The sequence below is a fragment of the Pezoporus wallicus genome, unplaced genomic scaffold (genome assembly GCF_028554395.1).
Source record: "Pezoporus wallicus isolate ANWC-B61680 ecotype Strahan unplaced genomic scaffold, APGP_CSIRO_Pwel_v1 contig_2384, whole genome shotgun sequence".
In the NCBI taxonomy this organism is placed as follows: Eukaryota; Metazoa; Chordata; class Aves; order Psittaciformes; family Psittacidae; genus Pezoporus; species Pezoporus wallicus.
Window position 1 is genome coordinate 7,361,839 of NW_026640488.1, and position 25,099 is coordinate 7,386,937.

Sequence of the window (25,099 nt, forward strand, 5' to 3'; positions counted from 1 at the left end):
ATAACATTTTCATAATGTTTTCCGTTATCCTTTCAATTTTGATACCTAAACTAATCGTTACAATATGAATTTTGTTACCACCTCTTCCATAAGATCAGCTTTTTCTTTCAGCTAGCCAGACATGCATCTTACACTTCTTTTCTAGTTACGAGAATTGGAAATGGCAAGAGAATTGAAACCCTTACCCTAAAGCAAGGTTTTCACAATCACCTGTATTAGCAAATCTGATTTAATTTGTTGTTGTTAGCCTTTTATTAATGGAACCATAGGTAATGCTTCTTTGCATCTGCCTTAAGAGAGACTAGCAGGGAAGAGATTTACAGGTCTTATCTATGATCAATAGATGAAGGAAAATTCCGTATGGCATAGACTGAGGAAAAAACAGTATTAAAAAAGACAGCAACCAGGCTAGCTGTCTATGAGAGAATGCTACTAGCATTGTTGAGGAGTTGTTTTCATCCATTTGCATTCTCTTACTTTAAGATTAGAAGAAAAAAAGAAGAGTAATCTTAATAGACTTTCAAGCTTTTCTATATGTTATGTGTATATGTAATGAACATTAGTTTGTGTGTCTTGAAAATTTAAGATTGTGTTTATTCTTAACAGGATTTTGGTATTATTTTCTTGTGTGTTTGTTGTCTTCACCATTAAGAAAATGTCAGAGTAACCACAGCAGGCATAGATGAAGTCTCTCAAGCAGTAGATGGCTGAGGCACGCCTTTGGGTCTGAATATAATGCCAGATGCCACACTGCTTCTGCTAGATCTCAGACTTCACAGATTTAAAGGGAAAAGACACAATTTACCTGTGCATAAGTCTGGCCGTTGTTGGTGAAAGCTTGTGCTGGTGAACTTGGCTTTTGCAGTATTTGGAAATTTGCAGATAGGCACTTTGAAAATCTTTTTTTTTTTTTTTTTTGATAATTTGGAAATACCTGCTGACAGCACTTAGAAGCTGAGCTTGCAATTATGAAAACTCAAAAAAAAAAACAAACAAGAAAACCCAACTCAGTCCCCTGCCCCACCTTTCTAGCCATCTGTGGGTCAGTCTAGTGAAATGAATTCTAATGCCTGTGAACTGATTAGAAGTCTGAACTGAAGATCATCAGAGTGAACTGGTAGAAGTCTTGGCCACCTGAGCCCACATCTTTAAGAACAGAGATTATTGTGGTATGCCATATGCTGTTGCCACGTTATTTTGTTCTGAGGCAAACAAGTGAGAGTAATTGCTCTTTAAATCATTATCTGTTAACCTCGTTATAGATGTTCCCTTTGTAGCAATTGCTGTTGCAGGAGCAGTTTGTGTTGGGTGAGCAAATGGTAGCCATGCTGTATTTAGGCAACCATCCAGCAGAAAATTATACTTGGGGTCTACAAATACAGCACAGGAGCTCAAAAAAGCTAAGGTATTACAGAATTGCTGACATTTAAAAACTTAAAACCCCAAAAACTTTCTTGATTGCTTGTGAAGAGGGAAAAATTCCTAGTATTTGCTCTTGTTCTGATCACTTAAAAAAATACTGTTGGGGATGTTACTATGATTGCTGCTTGTGAAGGAACTAGCTGGTGATGATGGATTAGTAGAAGACAGTTTATACAGTATTTCTAACTTTTCATGACCGAGGCCTGTTCTGTGCGTTATACAATCATAGACTCATAGAATGATTCGGGTTGGAAGGGACCTTAAAGATCATCTGTTTCCAACCCCCTGCCATGGACAGGGAGACCTTTGCCTAGACCAGTTTACTCAAAGCTCCATCCAGCCTGGCCTTGAACACTGCCAGGGATGAAGCACCCACAGAGTTGGGATCCGTGATGACTGAATTTCCGCTACACCAACTGGCTAAAATGGTTGTAAGCTGTGATAACAACTGTTCTAATGAGGTCATACCTATTACTGCCATGTTGTCAGGTAATACCAGAGAAAGAGAAATAAAATGCAGATCTTCGATTTTGGAAAAATTTGAATTTTTCCCATCAAAACCATAAACAATATACATATATTTTTAGTAAAATTAGAAATTTTTGTTGTTGTTTTTTTTTTTAATATTTTCTTGGCTTTCTGTTACTTTTTAGCCGCACTGATAATCTTTTGATAATGTATTTTGGGTTTGAATTAGACATGTAGGAAAGATTGGTAATCAGTGGTGCGGTTATGTAAAAATAATTAGCGGCTTACGGAAGTGCTGTGAACTTCATATATAATCATCTGGGTTTGCCTTTTTACAAAGAGGTTTTCCTCTGGTAGTTTATAAACTGAACTAAACTTTAAGTTAAATGTGTGTCAGAGCTGCTGTTCTGTTGAAGTTTTTCTGGAATCTGCACACAAAGTAAAAAACCCACTTTGACTGGTACATTCATTTAACCTGCAGATAAGTGACAGAAAAGAATAGTGACATCAAACATGGAGAGACCTGCATGAAGTAAAATGCACATATTATGGGAAGTGTCTAGTTGTTCAGAAATTTTATATGCAGTAGTGTTGTGAACATTAGAATACTTTGTTTATTGCAGCATTAATTAATTCCTGCCTTTTCTCTGCCTCAGGAACTCATTATACAATGACAAATGGAGGAAATATCAACAGTTCAACACATTTACTGGATCTGCTGGATGAACCAATTCCTGGAGTAGGAACATACGATGACTTCCATACCATTGACTGGGTTCGAGAGAAGTGCAAAGACAGGGAAAGGCATAGACGGGTACTTAAGATCAGTAACAGTAATTGGAAAATGTTTTTTGTTGGATTTTAGAATTCAGGTCTGATCCAGGAACACATACCAATATTTACATACCAAGTGGTTACGTTAGGTAGAACTACAGTGCTATTAAAAAGGCACCTTTTCATTTATACCTGCAGTCCTGCACCGGTATTACAACTTGGAAAGGAAATGGTAATTAATTAAAGCGTGAAGAGCTCTCTGTCATCCAGGTGACACTTTTACATTACTGCCTTTTTTTCATGCTAGTATAGTTAAGGCGATTTTCCAGTGTAGATGTATTTGTAATAGTACAACAGTGCTTATGGTAATACTTGTACAGAAAAGTAAGCACCGATGTGTGCTGCTTTTATCGTGACAAATGTATCTGTGCTAATGCAGTGTAGTGTGGTGGTTGTTTGGATTATGGGAAGTGAAAATTCTCACACCTAAAACATTTATATTGGTGTACATATGCTTAACAAAAAAGTAGCCTCAGTATGTATATTAAATGTCCTTTCTACTCTCCCATCACAGAACTTGCTTTTCTTGTCTCATGATTTCTTGAGAGTTCAGACCATTCATCTTTATCAGTGCACTCTGCAATGAGTTCTTTCATGAAATGGACTCTAGGTTTTTTAGTCAGTAACATTCTTGATACTGTCATTCATGTAATAAATTTATTTAACAGAATTTTAAGAGGAAATATGCTATTTAGAACCTTACTGCCAAACTTCTGGGATACTTACCTTAACTAACCTTAAAACCAGAACAGATCTGGAGATGTGATTTCTCCTAGAATATTTTTAACTTATCAAAATTAATAAAGATTGAATTGTGTGTAGAGGGGCAGAGGAGAGGTTCCTTCATGTACAACACTGTAGCATTATTCTGCTTTCTTTGGAAACACCATTTTTAACTTTGTGGAAGCAAATGTAGGGTGTATATGCTGATTTACTTTGACATGGTTGAAAAAAATAATCCTACACTAGTTTAAAAAACAAAACATCCGCAATTACACTATCTAGTGCTTTTCTAAGGAAGAGTGATACTTGGACATTGCATCTGAGAACATGTACCTTGCCTGAATGCTTTTAATGAAAACTAAGAAGGTGTTTTCCGTGGAATACTTCATTTTACCATTTGATGTCAAAGCAGTAATTAACACAGTGCCGTCTTTACACTGCAGGTGTGTAGGTCAGTGTCCAGTGGATATACCTTTGGATAACATGCTGGGCCTGACCAAATCCTGGGAAACAGGCTGGGGTGAAGTCTCAAAGCTCTTAGGCAGTTTAATGTCTGAGACAGAAAAGTCAGACAAGACAATTCAGTTTATAGCCACAGGACTACTGTGAAATTTATAAATATGTCCTGAATGACAGGAGACTCTCTGGCCATGTATGTAATCAAAGATGTAGAAAGAAGAAGGAATGAGTTTTTGAAAGACATGCTACTGTAGAAACAACTTTTATTAAAAAAGAAAAAAGTTTGAGAATCTCAGAGGAAACTATAAAATTTATTTATTTGATAGGCTGAGAAAGCTGGGGCTGTTCATCCTGGAGAAGAGAAGGCTGCGTGGAGACCTCGTAGCAGCCTTCCAGTATCTAAGGGGGCCTATAGGGATGCTGGGGAGGGACTCTTCATTAGAAACTGTAGTGATAGGACAAGGGGTAATGGGTTCAAACTTAAATAGGAGAAGTTTAGATTGGATATAAGGAAGAAGTTCTTTACTTTAAGGGTGGTGAGGCACTGGAATAGGTTGCCCAGGGAAGCTGTGAATTCTCTATCCCTGGCAGTGTTCAAGGCCAAGCTGGACAGAGCCTAGGGTGACATGGTTTAGTGTGAGGTGTCACTGCCCATGGCAGGGGGGTTGGAACTAGATGATCTTAAGGTCCTTTCCAGCCCTTTAGGAGTGCTTTAGGAATGTTGGTTTTTTTCAGATTACCTTGTCTAATACTGCACTTTGTTGGTTGGCTTTTTCTTTTTTTCTCCCTATTTGTTGCACATACTGTCTCCCCCCCTTTTACAGTATAAAAAAGTCATAATAATAGGATCCAATTACATCATAAAGGTTTAACATAAACAAGTTATGCACAAATTTCAGCCAAGTGCATAAAGGAAATCAGGCTAAAATATGAATTACCATTTTTTTTTAGTACAGTAACTTTAGATGTCATTAGTAAGAGTTGTCTAGAAGTATTACTGTGTAGTTACCCAGTTTTTGAGTTTATGTGTGATTGTTAGTATATGTTTTGTGTGATTTTTAGACAAATACAGAAATATATATATTTGGAATTGAAGCTTAGGAATTTGAATTGTATGGAATAGCTTATTAGCACTACCCTGTTTATTTAAGGTACAGCAAAAAATAAGTTTTAGGAGAGAAATAACTCTTCAATTTTAGATGTTTTAGATATGTATCCTGTAAATTGTTCATTTACCCTAATAATGCATTTTCTGGTATTTAGATTTTTAAATGAAGAACATTTACTTCCTGTGTCAGTTGTTTGATGTCTGAGTAACCAAGCTGTAAAACACTACATACAATGAGAGTGCATGTAGTTTAAAGAGAGGATCTACTTACCTGTAGCTTGCATCATACAGTTTGTATGTCATACTTACTTTTTTCCTCCTATTCATATTACAGAAACACATACAAATACATGATGATTTCTCTTTGCAGATTAACAGCAAGAAGAAAGAATCAGCATGGGAGATGACAAAAAGTTTGTACGATGCATGGTCAGGATGGCTGGTAGTCACACTAACTGGTTTGGCATCAGGTAAATTAAAAACCAAAGGGTTTCTTTCTTACATCTGTCAGCAAGTATAGTTACTGCGTCTTTCATGTGTGCATTACCACCCAACCTGGATGAGAGCTGGTTCAGACTGCTTACCATAAGGAAGGAAAAAGGTTGGGAAGGAAAAGGTTGATTTACAGGCTTTAGTGTTTTGAGGGGCGGGTTTACTAATCAAAAGGGAAACAAAATTGGCACTGAATTTAGTGAGAGTTTCTCAGAGTTACTGACCTTTTACCTACTTATCAAAGGTCTTTAATTGTGTGATTGAGATCGATGTTTTCCTTTCTGCTAAATTGTGCTGTTTTCCTGTGGGATTTCTTGTGAAAATGTATTAATTGATCTAGATTGCTTTTTCAGCTATGAGTTTGGTTTTTTTTGGGGGGGTGGTGGGTTGTGTGTGTATGTTTTGTTCGGTTTGGTTTCCCCTAGCAGATTAGTCCCTGGATTAGTTGCAGAGTATAGCATGGTAACTGTATAATTACTACTTAGATATATGCATAATCACTTTCACAAATCACATATAAATTAATATATATGCAAAGTTTTAGCGTGTTTATATAGCTCTGAATGTTCAATCTGGGAGTGTGTAATTACTGTAAATTGCTTATGATAATTTGGTTGGGAATGTGCTGTGTTGTACTTCTACCCCCCAAGCTGCTATGTATATTAAAAGTACTTTATTATGTTTCTGAGCATCAAAGAGCAAATTCTGAACATTTCCAGGTTTTTCAGTTTCTTGCTTTTTGTTGAATGTGTCTAGTGAATCTTAAATTGGTCAGCCTTGATTTAAGTCATGGTAAGATCTTACGTTTATGTAATTTTAAATAATTTGGATGAAATTTTGTCCTACTGAAATACTGCCTTTGACTCTTGACTTTAGTTGGCCCAGGATCTCAAACTGAGGGTCTGTCAAGATTAGCAAATATGAATTAGTAAATCAGAGGTAATTTTCTACTACCAATCTACTACACAAGTAAATTGTGGCTGTCTCTATACAGCTATTTCTGGTAGTGATTAATACATTAAAAATAGGTAATTATAACTAACAGTTGTACATGTTCACAAAAATACTGACTTTAGAAGTAGTTTTTCAGTATACTGCTACCTATTCTTTGGGGACTCTTCAGCAAGCTTTCTGCATGTACAATACAGAATCCTTCTTAAGCTTTGAGGTTAGGAACTGCTAAGTATTTATACTGTTTGTTACCTGCAGTAAGAATTAATTAAAAAGAGTGGTCTTAAGGTTAGGGCATGGATTTGTGTTGTACTGTCTCCTCATTTTTCCCCTCCCCATGTTACAGAATTCAGTAGTCTTTTTATGTGGATCACATGAATGTCATCAGTGTTTATTTTGGTGATTTATGTTGTTCTAAAACTATTGTTGGTAAGGTAAGAATTATTTATTATTTAGTTTCAGTGGACTGTTGGAGAACTGGCATAGGAAAAATCAAAGAAAAATCAAAGATGCATTTGACTCAGGAAATGCACAAGGTGCTATAGATCCTTCAGCAAATCCTAATCTTACTGGATCACAAATATTCCTGCAAATCAGTAATATTTAAATGTCTGTTTGTTTAGGTTTTCTGTAACTTAAATTTACATCAGTTAATAGCAGCACATTTCTTCATTTTAGCTGTGTGTGTTATTCCTGCGTACCAGAATATTAATACAGAGCTGTTTCTATGACAGGGGCATTGGCAGGATTAATTGACATTGCTGCTGACTGGATGACTGACTTAAAGGAAGGCATTTGCCTTAGTGCTTTGTGGTTTAACCATGAACAGTGTTGTTGGGGTTCCAATGAGACCACATTTGAAGAGAGAGATAAATGTCCACAGTGGAAAACGTGGGCAGAACTAATAATTGGGCAAGCAGAAGTAAGTATATACCTGTTCTTTGATGGCCTTGCTCAACAGCTTGCCTCAGCATGGAAAGAAAAATAATGTTCTTAAGCTTAATGGTACTGAACAGATTTGGGTTGTACTGTCTGCTCCATTTTTTAGCATTTAAATAGATTATAGTGTAAATATGCATTCCATGCACTGCAAGGGTGCTTGGAGTGTTGCAGAGATAAGGAAGTTATGATACTGTAGAACTGTAGCTTTTTTTCACAAGATTTTCTATTCCTGATCATAGCTATACAAAAAAAAAAAAAATTGTGGAGTTCTGTGATAACTAAGAATAGATTAGTTTTATTTTTTACCCCACATTTTTTAAAATAAAGAATATTTACCTGGTGTTCAGTAGATTTTAGCAGCTAATAACTATAAATAAAACCCAGACTGTGCTGTTTACTTTTTCTGTTTAAGGTGCAGTGTTAGAATACTTTCTAGTTTGTATAAGCCAGTCTTTTCTGATGTGTGTCATGACTTCATGCTTTTCAAACAAAACTCTCTCTTGGCTTGGTAATAATTACCATCCCTCAAAATGTGTGCGTAAGTGTACATGCAGCAAGGGTACTTTTGGGCTACTTTATGTGGTGATTTTGCTCAAATTTATATTCTGATTTTTTGTTTTTAGGGTCCGGGTTCGTACATAATGAACTATATTATGTACATTTTCTGGGCTTTGAGCTTTGCCTTCTTAGCAGTTTCTCTGGTGAAAGTATTTGCTCCCTATGCCTGTGGCTCAGGGATACCTGAGGTGAGATCTAATATATATGTTGTAGATGTTTCATATTGATGTGAAAATTCCTGCAGGGTCAGAGGGAAGGCAAGAGGGAGCGCCCTGTGACTTTGATGAAATACAAGTATTCAAATTGAAATAATCTAATTGTGCTAATTGTTGTTGAGAAAAGTACTCCAAATTTCAGAGAATCTCCTGAGTTTGTAGATTTTGCTGCTTGCTTCTGGGTGGACTACTTTTTAAGGACACATTTAGCTTAAGAGAGTGTACTTCTGAAGAGTGATTTCCAAACCTGACCCAAATCCTTACCCGCCCAACAGTGATAAGAGAGTAGCTGTTCATTCACAGAATTTGGTTCCTTTGGTGCAGCAATTGATGTATTGTGGCACTGGCTTTAATTGCCTTAACTCAAAATCACACCATCAATCACAGTGAAATGTGTAATATCCTCAAAACTTTACTGGTTTTAGAATTGCTGTCTGTACTATACACAGAATGGGAGGGAAAAACACAAAGTCTGATCAGTCTAGTAATTCTGTAGATACTTCTTTATGTATGTGTATTGTGGAAGTTGAAGGACAAATCCTGTCTCTGAATAAGCCTGGAATAATTCTGTGCCATTATTCCAGAAGAGATTTCATTCTAAATTGGTTTCCAAATTTAGCTAATCTCTGCTTTTAGTCACTGCTGCCCAGTGTTCTGTGTACATTGTATTTATAGACAGGTTGTCCTTTCCTGTGATAACTATATTATTTGCTGTATCTGGGCATGTATTCCAGGGTAATAATATGACACTGTTAGGCAAAGTAATACCTTAGACAAGTGGCACATCTTTTCTGTTTGAAAAAGCCTGATCTTTTCCACCCTTATGTCAAGGAATCTACTGGTAAATTTTTATGTGGAGATGGTAAAACATAAGGAGAAAACAGAGAGGGGTAAAATGGGTGCAAATGTGGTATTACTACAATAGATGATCTTGAGTGTAGTTTTTCAGGTTTATTCTTTGGGAGTTTTCCAACTTGCATGTAAGTTATGTCATAAACCAATGAATGCAGTCTTAGAAGCTAGTGCAGAGTAAGTTTCCGCTAAATGTAATTGATAATCATGTTTTATATTATTGTACAGTGTTTTAGAATAAGTTGCAAATGGAAAGCCTCTGGCAACCAGATGGACTCAATGTAGCAATATGAATACGTTTTAAAGTGTGATAAAGGTAGCCATTTGATGAAAAGGCTATTTTTGAACTTAAGTAGCTAACGTAATGAAATTAATTATTTTCTGAAGAAAGCAGAATACAATAACAGATGATATTTTTTATTTCTTCCAGATAAAAACTATTTTGAGTGGCTTCATCATCAGAGGTTATTTGGGGAAGTGGACTTTGATGATAAAAACAATTACTTTAGTCTTGGCTGTCGCATCAGGTTTGAGTTTAGGAAAAGAGGGTCCCTTGGTACATGTTGCCTGCTGCTGTGGGAATATTTTTTCTTACCTCTTTCCAAAGTACAGCACAAATGAAGCTAAAAAAAGAGAGGTAAGTTCTTGTAAAAGCATTTCTAGAATGTATTGCATTTCTATGTATTTACACTGGTTTGTTTAAAGGACAATATTTTTTCTATAAGACAGTATTTAGTCTTCTGTCATTCAGCCAGTTCTTCACCCAGCCTGTTCATCCCACAGCTGAACAACTTGTCCAGAAGGATGCTGTGAGGGACAGTATCAAAAGCCTTATTAAATAAAAAGACAGTACATCCACTAGGTGTGTGGATCCTTATAGAAGGATAGCACATTAGTTATATGCCTGATAACTGCATTATTCTGTAAATGCCTTTTAGTAGCACCCAGCATAATTTTCCCAGGAACTGAGGTTAGGCTAACAGGTCTGTAGTTCCCTGGGTTTTCCCTCAGCACCCTTCGTGTAGGTTGGAATACCGTTGGCTTGTTTCCAGTCAGCAGGAGCCTGCCCAGACTCCCTAGACCTGTGGGATATGATCGAGAGGGGTCTTGCCATAACATCCGCTAGCTCCTTTAGGACTTGGGAGGAATCCTATTAAGCCCCATGAATTTATGAGCATTCAGGTGATACTGCTGGTCCCTTGTAATTTCAGTGTCCACAAATGGAAAGTTGCTGTTCCTGCACTTGTGGTCCTCTGACTCAGGGCACTGGGCAGCCCGAGGTCTGTCAGTGTTATTAGACTAAGGCAAAAACTGCATTGAATGCCTATGCTTTTTCCTAATTCCTGTTAGTCAGATGACCATCTTCAACAAGTATTGGTCCAGTGTTTTCTTTAAACCTCCATTTGCTATTAATGTACTTAAAAAATCCCACCCCCCCTTTTTTTTTTTATTTGACACAGAACTGGCTGGTTTCAATGTTGGGTCCTTGGGGTCCCTTCCAACCTTGTATTCTGGGATTCTGTTAAGTGTAATTGAGCTTTGGCCTTCCGTGGGCTTTTTTCCTGCATATATGAATCACGGCTCAGTAACCTTCCTGTGAAGCCTGACCTTGCTTCAGGGATCATACAATTTCTTTTTTCCTCTTGAGCTCCAAAAGAAGTTCCATGTTTGTCCCACCTGCTCTTCTGCTCCGCTTGTTTAATTTATGACACAGTGGAATTCCTTGTTTTAGTCCAGGGAAAGCTTACTAGAGTTTCTTGAAAATGAGATATCAGAAATTTCATACTGAAGTATAGACTCTTTTGGGTGCTATTCTGAGGAGGCTTTGAGCAGTGTCCTTGGCTTAGTTATGGCTCCTACCTGGTCAGTGGCTGCTGCGGTGACTGGCCAGAGTTTACGAGCATTCTGATACATGTACTTGATGCTTTTCTGTTAGCAAGTCTGTGAGTCCGTGATAGAAATACAGAAGAAATTGGTAAATGTAATGAGATTCTGGTCTTCATGTTTAAAGCATTTCACAGACTGTAAAAAACTCCCTCACCATTGTTTTCCAGGTGTTGTCAGCTGCCTCAGCAGCGGGAGTATCTGTAGCCTTTGGTGCCCCAATTGGTGGAGTCCTTTTCAGTCTGGAGGAGGTATGTCAAGAGGTGGCACTGAAGGATAGATACTTTAAAAAATCTCTTCAGCATGAATAATCTTGGACTCCTTTAAGCTGCGGAGTCTTTCTTAGTAAGGAAATTATTTTTGGACCTTCTTTTCAAAGTCAACAGTCTTGTTACCAACAAAGTCCTAAAGATACCGTTTCTTTTCTTTGGATGAATGTCAGCTTTGCTTTGTTCTCAATTATATTTTTTCTGGAGAAGGGTTGAGTCAGTTAATAATTACAGTTTGCGTACAGATAGAGATCCAGCTGGTTTTCACTGTAGGAGTGTATTTAAAAAAATCAGGCTTTTCTTTCTTTTCTTTTTTTCCACTTTGAAGGAGGCTTTTGAAACCTGCTTGACAGTTGTAGGAAGCAAGTTTTTAAACTTCTCTCAAAGTTTCAGGCACTAACGATAATTGAAGACGTTAATTATTAAAAGGCAATTATGCCATAAAATGGACTGCCAAGGCAACCAAACTCTCTTCTCCAAGAAATTTGTGTTAAATTAGTTTTCATTAGTTATTTTAAAAGTACGCAAGAACGTTATTTAGATCATCAGCATTTTTAAAGAAAACTAAAAGTCTGTACATTGAAAAAAAGGAAGCAAAATATCCCGTTGTGTAAATTTTGCTGTATCCTATGGGGGTTTTGAGGAATTCAGTTGGTGCAAAAAAAACACTTCCAGAAGAAAATTCTTTTGAAATTCAAATTGGGCAGTGTGGGGCTGAAAGTATGAAATTACAAGTTCTGTTTTAAGGATTGTATTTTCTTCTGTTTTAGTTGTACTTCATAAAAATAACATCTGCCAGAAACCTTTCACTGTAGGTTGAATGGAGATGAAACAGCATTAGCAGGAAATTTGAGAGGGCAGCTAGTACACAGTCTGGTTCTCATGAATGCTCGGAAGAGATACTTACGAACAGAGAAGCTTTCAAACATAAATTACTACACATTATTTCCTAACAGTCGTAAAACAGCAGTGGTTATATTAGTGCTTTAGTATTGATGTAAGTATGAATTGCTGTCAAGCTTTTAAAAGATGTAGTATGTGCTGAAGTGCCAGTGCTCCAAGGGTTGAGAATAATAACTGATAATGTAAGAGCACTGGGTTTTTAGCGTTTACCATGTCAGTAGCAGTACTGTAAAACATACATAAAATGGTCTTTCCAGTATTTTTAATTGAATCACTAATAATTCTCATGTATTGCCTTTTACAGGTCAGTTACTATTTCCCACTGAAAACTTTATGGAGATCATTTTTTGCTGCTTTAGTAGCTGCATTTGTTTTAAGGTCCATCAATCCTTTTGGTAATAGCCGCCTAGTTCTTTTTTATGTGGAATATCACACTCCTTGGTACCTTTTCGAACTGCTTCCTTTTATTCTTCTGGGAGTATTTGGTGGGCTCTGGGGAGCTTTTTTCATCCGAGCAAATATTGCATGGTGTCGTCGGCGCAAATCTACAAAATTTGGGAAGTATCCTGTCCTGGAGGTTATTATTGTTGCAGCAATAACAGCTGTCATTGCATTTCCTAATCCATATACAAGGCTAAACACCAGTGAGCTTATTAAAGAGCTCTTCACAGACTGTGGGCCGTTAGAATCCTCCTCCCTGTGTGACTACAGAAATGACATGAATGCGAGCAAAATAGTAGATGATATTCCTGACCGTCCAGCAGGCACTGGAGTCTATTCAGCTATATGGCAGTTGTGTTTAGCACTCATATTTAAAATAATCATGACAGTCTTCACCTTTGGTATCAAGGTAAGTGTGAATGCAGTGGCTGGATCATCTGCTGTGATAATTTAATTATTGCCTTTCTCATTTTCCATCCACAAAGTTAGTAGTTTTGTGTATAGAAATCTTAATGTGTATTTCTTTTTAAAAAGGTCTTTCTGTTGTTGACTAATAGGCAAGTAATGTAGAAAACAGTATTAAACAGTATATAAGCCTTTTTCTCAGCTGAACAGAAACATCCTAAATTTAATAGGGAACAGTAACGGGGTGCATGGATGGCTGTTTGTATGGGCCCGATTCAGCAGTAAGGATGATTCTAAAATATCTGAGAGACATAAACCACAAACATAACCACTCGGGTTTCCTAGTCCTTTTACATGGAAGGAGAAAAGACCATACCTCTTGATCAGCTTGTAGTTTTGGTTTTTTAAATCTTCTCTCCTCATGTATTGTATGGATATCATTACTGCAGACTGTCCAAGGGAGCCAATGGTAGTTTCTTTACTTTCCAGCATTGCATGTCATGACTAAAAAGCAGGCTTTGGTCCTGTGACTGTAATGGGAATTTCTTCTCCATTGCAAAGCAGCATGGTTTTTTTTTCTGTTCATTTTAGAGCTCTCTTCAGCTTCTCTCCAAGCTGTGGCAGTTTTCTGAATGACATATAACTGTCATGCCTTCATTTTCTGTCTTGTCCGGCTCTCTTCATGGCTTTTGCAACTGCGTCATTATCAGTCATGTCTTAACACAAATGTGTTCATTAAGCAGGATTTGTGTTAAAACTGGCTTTATTGAACTTTTCAGTCTACATTGCTGTTCCATGTAACTGCATGCATAAGAAGACACTTGTTTACTGTGAGAGTGGTTGAACACTGGAATAGGCTGTCCGGAGAGCTTGTGGAGACTCCATCCTTGGTGATACACAAAACCTGACTAGCTGCAGTCCCGGGCAGCCTGCTGTAGTTGACCCAGCTTGAGCACAGATAGACAACTTGGAGTGGTCAGGCCCAACCACAGCCATTCTGTCATTCTGTAACTGATAGAACAATATCATTGTGTTTCTTATGTGTTGATGTTTTAGAAGATGTTACAGTCTGTCATTTGAAGTTATTTTCCACGTTAGTCAATGGGTAAGAGAAATCTGGTGTGTCTTTTAAATGCTAGTCTTCCATAGGCCAGAAATTGATCAGAGGTATCAATAGTTGCAAGTTTTACAAACCTTGCAAGGTCAGTTTAGGTGGTTCTAATCTGACAGTTTGAGCATTTGTATCTCTTGGAAAAACACCAAGCTTGTAAAATGATGCATCAGGTATGTTCCCGTAAGCATGACAGCAGTACTTCTGGTTTTGTTACAGGTTCCGTCTGGGTTGTTCATACCTAGCATGGCAATTGGAGCAATAGCAGGAAGGATTGTAGGAATTGCAGTGGAGCAGCTGGCTTACTACCACCATGACTGGTTCATTTTCAAGGAGTGGTGTGAAGTTGGAGCTGACTGTATTACGCCTGGTCTTTATGCCATGGTTGGTGCTGCTGCATGCTTAGGTAAGTAAAATGTAACAAATAAGTATTTGATTTCTTATATGTATGTTGCCAAAATAGTGGTTAAGGAATGAAAGGAGATATAAATGTGCAGTTTTGGAACACCGTTTTATATGGACTTCTGTCTTTTCAGAATAAGACATTCACATCTCTACACGAGACTCAGATCCTTGTGATCTGAGGAATAACATGTGAAATTTAAAATGATAAGCATTTAAACAGCAGTGTTTGCTTTCTGTCTTTGGTATCGACCACACCAGTCTGAAAAACCGGTTTCATGAAATGTATGAAGTAGAGGATTTGCAAAGTCAGGTACTGTTGAAATTATTACAAGGAGGTGCATGATCAGCTGCCACACCTACACGATGTGCAAAAAAAGTTCTTGCGATTCATAATCCAGACAAAACTGTCAGAGGTTTCCGATGGTTTGGGGAGTCCAGCTTGAGGGGTTTTTAACAAGTCTGATTTACAAACTGTTGAAAGTCAGCTTCATGGAAAGAGGCTGAAGTTGGGCACCTAAACTAGGACAGGTTTTTTGAAGGCCTTCTCTTGTCCTCACAACTTCATTGCTTTAGAAATTAAGCTTAAAATCTATTAGTACAGATTCTACAAAAGGAAGACCTTTTCTTTAACGTAAAATGCATTTGAGTGATGAAGTAAACTAGTGGTACAAATGCAGTTTTTTGAGAAGTTGTTTGTTTTTTTTAATAGTTCAACTTGAATCACTTTTGAATGCATTGAAAGAAAGAACATATTCTTTCCCTAAATTAAGATATGGCATGAGAAACCTTGGCAGAAAAAACATCTTGAGTACTAACAAAAGAGAAATACAATCCCTTCCTTCTCTCATTGTCAAAGACATTTCTTTTTGTCAGCTCAGAATTCTCTTTAGGTTTTATGATTCAACAACAGCATTAATATCCTCATCCTTTGGACAACATAGCTGTTGAATTGCTACCTGTGACTTCCGTGCATTCGTTCCATTCTTTTACCATATTCTCACCTTACTGGATTTCCTTGAATTTCACAATATTTTTAACGTAGGCGTGGTGTGGAGAAATACACTTTTATTCTTAATTTACATGAAATAATTGCACATATTTTTTGAATCCTTTAATTCTCTCTAGGAACTAAAGCTCTTTTTTTTACTTCTGACAGCTTTTTGTTCACTTTTCCTGTCTGCTTTTGTTTGTAGTATACATAATGGTGCGTGTCAGATGATCTTTAATGACAAAGTTATGTTTGTAGTCCTCAATGGGAAGGCAGGAAATTCTGAATTCATCATTATTTGATACCAGAATGTTACTGGCTACCATTTACCATTTTTTTGTTGCAGGTGGTGTGACAAGGATGACTGTGTCCCTGGTAGTTATTGTCTTTGAGCTAACAGGAGGTCTGGAATATATTGTGCCCCTAATGGCTGCAGTCATGACCAGTAAGTGGGTAGGAGATGCCTTTGGTAGGGAAGGCATATATGAGGCGCACATCCGACTGAATGGATATCCTTTCTTGGATGCAAAGGAAGAATTTACTCACACAACACTGGCTGCTGACGTTATGCGACCTCGAAGAAGCGACCCACCTTTAGCAGTTCTGACGCAGGATAATATGACAGTGGAAGACATAGAAAACTTGATCAACGAAACCAGCTATAATGGTTTTCCTGTTATTATGTCAAAAGAATCGCAGAGACTAGTGGGCTTTGCTCTAAGAAGAGATTTAACTATTGCAATAGGTAATTATCTAACAGTCTTGCATGATTATATATACCAATTTAAATGATTTTATAGCTTAAAACACAATTTACTTTGTATGTTACTAGACTTACTTCAGGTTCAGATACCCTGCAGAATCTGTTCTTTATGGAGGTATATGACTTTATGGCTGTTTCTTTATGGAGGTATATGACTACCTTCAATGGCAAGCTTTGAAGTGGAGAAAATACTAATCTCTTTGTCATAAAACCACACCATATTGAAGTAGGCCAAAACATCATCTAGTCCAGTATTTTTGTTGGTTTTGATGAATCACAGTCCGGTTTGGGTTGGAAGGGACCTTAAAGATCATCCAGTTTCAACCCCCCTGCCATGGGCAGGGAGACCTTCCACAGACCAGGTTGCTCAAAGCCTCATCCAGCCTGGCCTGCTAGTACCTCTTTTCCTCAGGTGGCACTGCACTAACACTGTTCTTTAAAATTGGGTAATACTCATTTTCAAATAGCAGGATTCTGGGGGAATTAAAAATGTTCAAGTCATTTTTAAATTTAAACATACGCTGCACTTCTCTGTGACAGTTGTTACAACTAAAATTGTACTACGGAGAGATAAGCGCAATATTTATTACTTTAGGTTTCTGCTTTTCAATTTGTGTAATGGGAAGTTTGCACATGAGCAAACAAGCCCTGTTTGGGCCCTCATTCTCTGGGTGAGTATTAGAACTTGTGTGACCCTTGTGACAGTGCTTTGTGCACCGCTAAGAAAAATGCTGTGGATTTTGAGGACATTATCATAACAAAAGGAAAAAATCACTGTTATGTAAGGAAACGCTACAAAACTGTAACTTCTGGTGCATGAACTCAGTGATGGAAATTGCATCATAAACTACTTTTTCTTTTATTATTTTTTTATTCATAAAATCATACATTGACAGTTATCTCTTTAACAGACACTTGAGAAACAGAAGTCTCCTGAAACTTTAAAACCACAAAAGTTCTGTGAACACAACACTGTTTACTTCAGTAAAACTTTTGCCTATGCTCTTAATACTGTGTATACCATAGTATTACACTGCGTAGGATGCACAGAAGCATCCAAAACTGAGAAGTGATTCAGACATCATACTGGTTTAAGTTTGCATTTACCTAAGAGTTAAAGGGGTAATAGTAGAACATTCATCTAATAATACACTTTCACAGGTAGGACTCATTTCAGCTGCTCATGCTGAGATCACATGGTGCAAGTTGCTTAGTCTTGGATTTTGTCTGGCTTAAGAGAGTCCTTGTGTGAAAAGTTTTAGGTATGGGGAGGGAAGCTGTTGTCACCCAAGTGATGAAGGTGTGAAAAGGCAGAGGCAGTTCAGAAGAATCTAAATAAATTCATTGTAAACAAGAAGACAACATTTTCAGAGTGCTCAGAAATGAGTTCTTTGGTTTCAAATCCACAGTAATTCCAGCCGTTGGAATCGTGACAGGGGAACTGTCAGCTGAGATTGGCTTTCCCCTTGACAGTTTCTTTAGCAGCTGTGTGCTTCCTGCACGTTATTCTTTAAGTCCTTCCACCTCTTTATAGTAAATAAAAGTTATTTATTGGAGTGAGGAAGGTAGTAGCTGAAGAATGGCTAAAGCTGTATGGTAGATGGCTTTTGTGATTTCTGCACACTCATTAGGGCTATGGAAACACATCAAAATAGCGTATATCAGAGTCTCAGCATCTAGAGAATAAGATCAGAGTCAGGTAGTGTTGATTGATCTGTCTGTTTGCACTAACTTACCTTACTCCAAGAATATAAATTCTTCCTCCTTTCCTGTTTCCCCCCTCCCTCTTTTTCTTAAAGAAAGTGCTAGAAAGAAGCAGGAAGGGATTGTTGGCAGCTCCAGGGTCTGTTTTGCCCAGCATACCCCATCGCTTCCAGCAGAAAGCCCTCGGCCTTTGAAACTTAGAAGCATACTAGATATGAGCCCTTTCACCGTGACAGACCACACCCCAATGGAAATAGTGGTGGATATTTTCCGGAAGCTGGGTCTGAGGCAGTGCCTTGTAACACACAACGGGTAAGTTAAGTGGCAGCAATGCTGTTCATTGTGTTAGATACACTGATTTTCAGTTCCAGGATCAGAGTATTTGAACCAGGATATATTCCAGGATGACAGTACTGGAACCCCTAATTTTGGTACTGCAACTGAGGGCCCTAACTGTTCGCTAAGAAGGTGCTGTGCTGTGACACAGCTCTTAAATTCTTACTTCGCCCTCATATTCCACCTAAGCAGGCAGATGATCTCAGTTATTTTAAGATGTTCTGTTAAAAACTCACATTCAGCAAGTTTTGTGTGTGCAGCTTGCTGTTGCACACACATGTGGAGGACACACAACCCCTCCACATGTGTGTGCACCACACAAGACAATTTAGTTGTGTGGTACACAGTCCAAGGCCTGCACTTCCTTGTTTTTATCTGTGTTCTGTGCAATGTGTCTGCTGTTGAACGGCTACAAATACCTGGGTTTGTAAAAAAAAAAATAGTGGGAGATAATGATTCAATCTTTGTCTCTTCTGGAGTTCAGTGATGGTGATTACCACCAAGCTCTTGGTTTCAAAATACTAACAACTAAGTAACTGCTGCTAGTTCTGGAACTTCGATGTGCACCTTTTGTTTCTACACTTCAAAGCATCTCCAGAAAACTACTCTATGATTCTATTCTAATTTTAAGATTTAGAATGTTTGTAATGATACTATAGGGAGTTGTCATGTGATTACCTACTAAATATATCAGCCCCAAGCATGGAAACATAAATGTTCATTATAACATTATAAGTGTCTCTTATCTAAACTACTACTTTTTTTCTTTTACATGATCTTTTTCTGTGTAGCTGTTCCTTTAACATTCTGCTTTCCTTGACACACATTGCACCTCCTACCACAGTGTCTTGCTTTCTCTTTAGCATGTCTTTGAAGGCACCTGGGGAGTGAAACACAGTCTGCTAATCCACCTTATTTAGGATCAGTGTCAATGGGAAAAACTCAAGAAACCTAAAGAGGGATGGGACTTCCTTTGCTGTGGGCAAAAGGATAGCTGCTATAAGTGGCAAATACTCAAATACCACATTGGTTTACAAGTTTATTTTCTCAGGTGTATTTTAAAACAAATTTATTTTAAATGTTCTCCTGCTGCTTTTCTCTTCAATGCATCCCTGTATTGAACGGCAAGTGCATGCTTTCAGAAGCATAGGTGACTTTAAAAACCCTTCTCACATGGGGAGAGGATGTATGATCTGCAATCAGTGCAGGCACGCAGTTATTCTTGTTTTGGGGAGGGAAACTGAACTGATAGAACTTCAATGAAGAGTATTTACTATGATGATTTTTTTTCTTAGTTTCTGTCATGGTTAAGTGCTCGAACGTTGACATTGATGTTAAAATCAGCTCTGTAAAAAGCCTAATTGTGCAAAGCTATGTCAAACTGCACTTCAATTTTTTAACTGTTTTATGATAAAGCAGCAGCTAGTATGGATGGCTTTAATAATTTGCTGTTTTCAGACATTAATTTTTTGTTATCCTGCTTCAGTTTGCGACCTTGTGATGTTCCATGAGCCTGCTGTCCATTGAAAGATCATATAAGTAAAGCACTAGGGGTAGTTTGCCATGGCATACAGCCATGTGGACAGCAAGGACTAACCTATATTTTGGCAAATTCCCTGCAAATTGAACATCCCCACGTAAAGACACACATCAATGTACTGATTCCACTCCAGACTGGAATAGGAACCGTGCAGAAATTGGTGCTGGTGACAGAGAATTACATAAAGACTGAGTCTCATTCTTCCTGTATCTGTACCAGAATACACATTCCAGGAAGTTGCTCTTGATTATACTGTCAAGAATTAGAAATTTGTCTGAGTTGGTCTGTTTGTAGGCATACCAGGTAACACTGCTGTATAAAGCAGCTTCAAACCTAAACTGCTGTGACTTTACACAGTTACTAATGTGTTCATTTACTATGCTTTGTTAAAATTTTGAATAATATCTGTATGTGTGAGGAGAAGTAACTACTAAACCAAGGAAATAAAGAGATTTTTGTTTCAGGGCCTCTTAAAACCTGAAGAGATGTAAAAGTGGGGAGAAGGGAGAAGCCATGTACTTGCTACAAGAAACATATTACTCTGGGGTGGTTGAAGATGCAGTTGTATTCAGCATTTTGGGAGAAGTCTGGGAAAGGGGTTCTGACTTTCAGATCATTTTTCATTGAATCATCTCATTAGCTTTCCTGCAACCATTCTTTTTCTTCTATTTTGCTCTAATCCTTTTTCATTATAGAACTTTTTTTTATTTGATTTCACACACAGTTATTAGCATAACATGATCTGTTTCAGGATTGTCTTGGGGATCATCACAAAGAAGAACATATTAGAGCATCTCGAGCAACTAAAGCAGCACGTCGAACCCTTGGTGATTAGATATATCAGATCTCATAATTAGACACATTAGAAGTCAGGAAGCATGAAACTTGTGAACTGTTCAGGGCTTTTATGACATCGGATGAACAATGAAATCATCTTACGCTAAACCTTTCTACTAAGCCATAAAACAACATGTGCAAAATCCTTTGGTAGAAATGAAGCTGTTAATATGGGTGTACTGTTAGTCACAACATTAAAGGAAACTAAACAATAGACTTTCTGATACTTCTGTGCTTGAGGTAACATAGTTGATCTGCTGATTTCCCCAGGTGGGAAAGCACACAGCTAGGAATACTTCTTCCGTGACTAATAATGGAAATTAAGATTTTCATATATGCCAATTTCTTTTTCTGACCTTGACAGCTTTAAATAGCTGTCAGATAGCAAAGTGTCTTGTCTTTTGAGAAGCAAAACCCAGCACGTTTTTAATGTACCGCAGCATTAGATCTTCCCTGTAATCCCCCTTGATCAATGTGGTATTTTTAAAAGTACTCTTATTTTTAGTGAATTCTGTGATATTATGTAAAGTCCTGTGATTCTGCTGCTGTTCCCTGCAGCAATTCATGTACTCCTTTATAAAATGTTCACTGATATCCTAAGCCACCAAGTGGCAGCTACTGTACTGACTGTTGACTTCAGTCGATTGATTGATAGATACTGTTTTAACCATGATGTTGTGAACTAACCTTAGCAAGATGGTAGACTTTGTCTTAATTTGGACATGGGTTTCTAGTTACCTCTCTACTAAACATACCCACCAAGTTTAGCTGCTTATGTGCAAAACATGCTAATTATGTTCTCATTTTATGCTAATATTTCACAAGTATTTCATGCGTCCTTTAATATGAAATGTACTAACCACAGTAACGAGGGCAACAGCTCATTCATTCTGCTCTTTGCTTCTCCTGTGATATTATCCTTTTGGAAAGTCTCAACCTTCTTGGTATTTTGCAGAGTTACAATTCTAAAGCCATGAAGACCCTGTCATAAGAGCACAGTGTCAGAATTGGAAAATGAAAATTCTATTTTATTATTCTCAATTTGTTTTCTAAAGCAGTGAACTCCAAACCCTGGTTAACATGTTTGTCTTACAAAACCTCTGTGGCCCATATGGTGTGCTCCTATGAATACGTTCAGCCTGAGCCAGTGCATCAGACTGGCAGGATCATTACAAATTACAAATGGAGGGAAGGGGAGTTTGATTTGCTCTCAGGATTTTGGGCCATCAAGTGGTATGTTACTTGTGATGGCTAGGTTGGAACATGCCTCCCTTATGAAACAGGATCAATATCACTTCTTTTTTCATGCCTCTTTTTTCTTTGTCCCTCTTCTGTTACTTTTTTGTTGGCATACGCTAATCAAAATTTCATTTTTGTAGACACAAAAAGTTAAAATATTGTCATGGGCTCTGCTTGTATTTCATCAAAACAGACTACAGCTGTCAGAGACCATCCAATACAGTGTCTCAGCATTGCTGTCTTTTAACAAACGGGTGGTTCCTCAGTATTTCAGTTAATAAAATGTTCTTGTCTGAATAAGAAAATCAGGCTTTTTACTTCTGCTCTATTCCTGTCAACAAAAAGGACTTGGCTACAGATTTGTTCTGCTTTATTATTTTTTCCTGCTTGGATTAATGCCGATTTTCCATTTGTCCTTTTCAGGCGCCTCCTTGGCATTATAACAAAAAAAGATATCCTCCGTCATATGGCCCAGACGGCAAACCAAGACCCCGCCTCAATAATGTTCAACTGAAACCCATAGCTGAGGAGAGAGAGGAAACAGAAGAGGAGGTTCATTTGTTGAATAGCACAACACTTTAGTCTGGGGGATGCTTCCAAGATCAGAGATGAGAGCTGGGTTTTTGTGTGACAGTGCTGCTGGAAATCAGGAGTTGGTCTGGGGGAATATGTGGCAAGGAGGAGGAAGGCTGATGGGAGCATGGGAAGGGAGAGCTGCTGTCCTGCACTGGATGCGTCCCGAGATGTCAGGTCTGCCATGATAGTGCAGTGGGTGAGCCGTGCGAGGTGGCACAATTCTCCAGCCCCAGCCTGGTACTTCAGCATTGAAGAGATGTGTTCTTAATCCCTGTTTCTGGAGGGATCATTCCGATTCGAGCCATCTTACGGAAACTGAAAGGTCTTGCCCTTTTCACCATTGAAACTGTTGTGTTAAGTCATGAAATGTATTAATTATTACATGTCACCTTTCTACATTCCAGAAGAGCTTTATTTCTCTCTCTCCTGAGCCGTAACAAAGCCTCTTTAAAATTGGTGTGCCCTTTCAAAGCAGTTGATTCTCATATTGAGATGTACTGTGAGTTACTGAGGTTTGATCACAAGAAGGGAGGTTTTTCTTGTGCCATTAATCGTGTAAGTTTGTACATCATGAAATGCTTGGGGCGGTACAGATGCACTGCGACAAAACCAGACTGAACAGGTAATACCTTGTGAGAACTGTGCAAGGCTCCTTTCAACCCATGTGCTGTTGGGGTAGGAGAAAAACTAAAACCGGGCAAAATGAGTGTTTCAAATGAAGATACTGGTTTTGCTGCAGAAAATATCAATAATGTGACCTGGTCTTATGCAATTTTTGTATTATTAAAAACACATGATATATACCAATGGTGTGCAGTATAAGGATAAATACTGCTATTCTACTAGTTAAGAGCTGGAACAATTCTGTATACGTGTATCTGGTAAAACTGCATGCTACAACACTGGAGATCTTTCCCCCCCCCCCGTAAAATTTGAGAAAGGTCATTTTTATTTTTCTCTTCTCCACAAAAGCTGTTCCACTGCTGACATGGTAGGAAGAAACGTAACTCATAACTTGCACTAAATGTATATTATTTTTCTTGAGGTTTTCCCATTCTTTATTTATATTTGTATGGATTAAAAATTATTAAATATGAATCAGTTAATATCTCACATAACTAATTACCTTTTTAATGTGATTTTGTAGAATAATTCAGAATCCTCTGCACGGAACAGAGGATTAACAAATGTTTACAACTAGATGAAGGGTTGAAACAAAATGGTTTCTTTATGATCCAACACATGCAAGATCATTTTCAGATACAACTCTCACTGCCGTTACCTTGAGGTTTCCTTTTCCCTTTAGTAGCAGGTAACTGGAAGAGGAATAGTAAAATTTTATTTTTAAAAATTGCAGGGTTTAAAAATAATAGCAGGAAAGCAACTGTAAGTATTAGATTGCTTTTGACTTTTTCTCTTTTTCAAGTGTATAGAGGTGTAAATGATACATAGCTACAGGAGGTGAGCAGCGGGGCAGAACCTAATCTAGTACTTGAAACTCTGGCAGGACTTTTACCATTCAGCAGCAGCACACATGCTGGCAGGTGAACTGGCAGGTCCCTAAGTTTTTCCCCAGCACTAGATTGTTTCATAGTCATTATAACAAGCCACCACAAGCACATGCAGAGGAGAAAAGGCAATATACTGTGAGCCTCAGGGGCAGGGGGAGAATCAAGAAATCCGGCTGACAAAAATCATGCTTTAGAGTATGGGATTAGGTAAAATTTCCTTCTTTAACAATTACACTCCCAAGACTGCAAAAGTTGTATGCATATAAATGGTAAAAGTCCACAATAACAATCCTAGGTATCTCTAAGGCATTCAGCAGGGTTACCACAAATGTCTTTATTTGCAAGTACATGGTAGATTTTAAACATAAGATACTGAATTGGCGTTCTGGTACTTTTGGCAAATCTAAAACAATGCCTGTGCTTAAGTGCTCTGCTGTTTTAACAATTTTTTTGAGTATAAAACTGCCATCTACAGCCATCATCTCATCTCGTGCAGCAATGGGAACCAGTAGGAAGCAAAATGTGCCAGTGGGCTCGTGGTTATCAGCCCCAGTATTAAGAAGGCCCCTGAAACAGGGCATTGAGCTGTGTTAAGGTGGGAGGGTGGCAGAACCAGCTGTATTCCTCCACATGAAGTCAGTGTCTGTGGTTCAGAATCAGTTCCTGAAGGAATTTTGCAGAGGAAGTTACATAATGAGTAGGATGTGGCCATTCCCAGAGGCAACTCTGCAAGTTGTCCATGCTGCTGAGTTCTGGTGTCTTTTACTTTTTTATACAGTGTAAGAATAAACACACTACACCTATAAACCCTGTTTTAAACCACTTTGAAACCTCTGCTATGCCTGATGTTCTCATAAAACACAGCTGTCCATATGATTCTGCAGACCACCTGAAGTGCAGTTCACACCCAGAATTTCAGTATGGATGCAAAGTGCTGCACAGCAGTTGTGCATCTCTTTTCTTACTTGCTGCGCTTTCCCTGTTGACATTTAAAACATGCTTAAGAGGTTCTTATAATAATGTCTGTTTGCCTGTGCTGTGCAACACAAAGTTCTCAACCGTACAGCTTCCAGCGCCTTACTCAAGTTACCAATTTGGAAAAATATGAATGTGGTGGATGGGAGGGGAAATGTCAGCATTTTTTAGGTTTTCTTTAAACCGTT

General features: G+C 38.0%; 1 protein-coding gene across 7 annotated transcripts in view; it reads left to right on the forward strand.

The window, feature by feature from the left end:
* Positions 1-23,543, forward strand: part of CLCN3 (chloride voltage-gated channel 3) — a 214,988-nt gene extending 191,445 nt beyond the window's left edge. For 4 of the 7 annotated variants that reach the window (XM_057419238.1, XM_057419237.1, XM_057419236.1 and 1 more), the window contains 12 exons: positions 2,547-2,704; positions 5,385-5,484; positions 7,192-7,379; positions 8,023-8,145; positions 9,455-9,661; positions 11,079-11,159; positions 12,385-12,930; positions 14,257-14,443; positions 15,777-16,175; positions 17,993-18,209; positions 20,525-20,600; positions 22,273-23,543. In XM_057419238.1, coding sequence (XP_057275221.1) covers positions 2,547-2,704; positions 5,385-5,484; positions 7,192-7,379; positions 8,023-8,145; positions 9,455-9,661; positions 11,079-11,159; positions 12,385-12,930; positions 14,257-14,443; positions 15,777-16,175; positions 17,993-18,209; positions 20,525-20,600; positions 22,273-22,431 — 2,441 coding nt within the window. In that variant the 3' untranslated portion in view covers positions 22,432-23,543. The remainder of the gene's footprint in view (positions 1-2,546; positions 2,705-5,384; positions 5,485-7,191; positions 7,380-8,022; positions 8,146-9,454; positions 9,662-11,078; positions 11,160-12,384; positions 12,931-14,256; positions 14,444-15,776; positions 16,176-17,992; positions 18,210-20,524; positions 20,601-22,272) is intronic. The other 3 variants (XM_057419241.1, XM_057419242.1, XM_057419243.1) reach the window with 2 other exon arrangements.
* Positions 23,544-25,099: the final 1,556 nt, after the last annotated feature.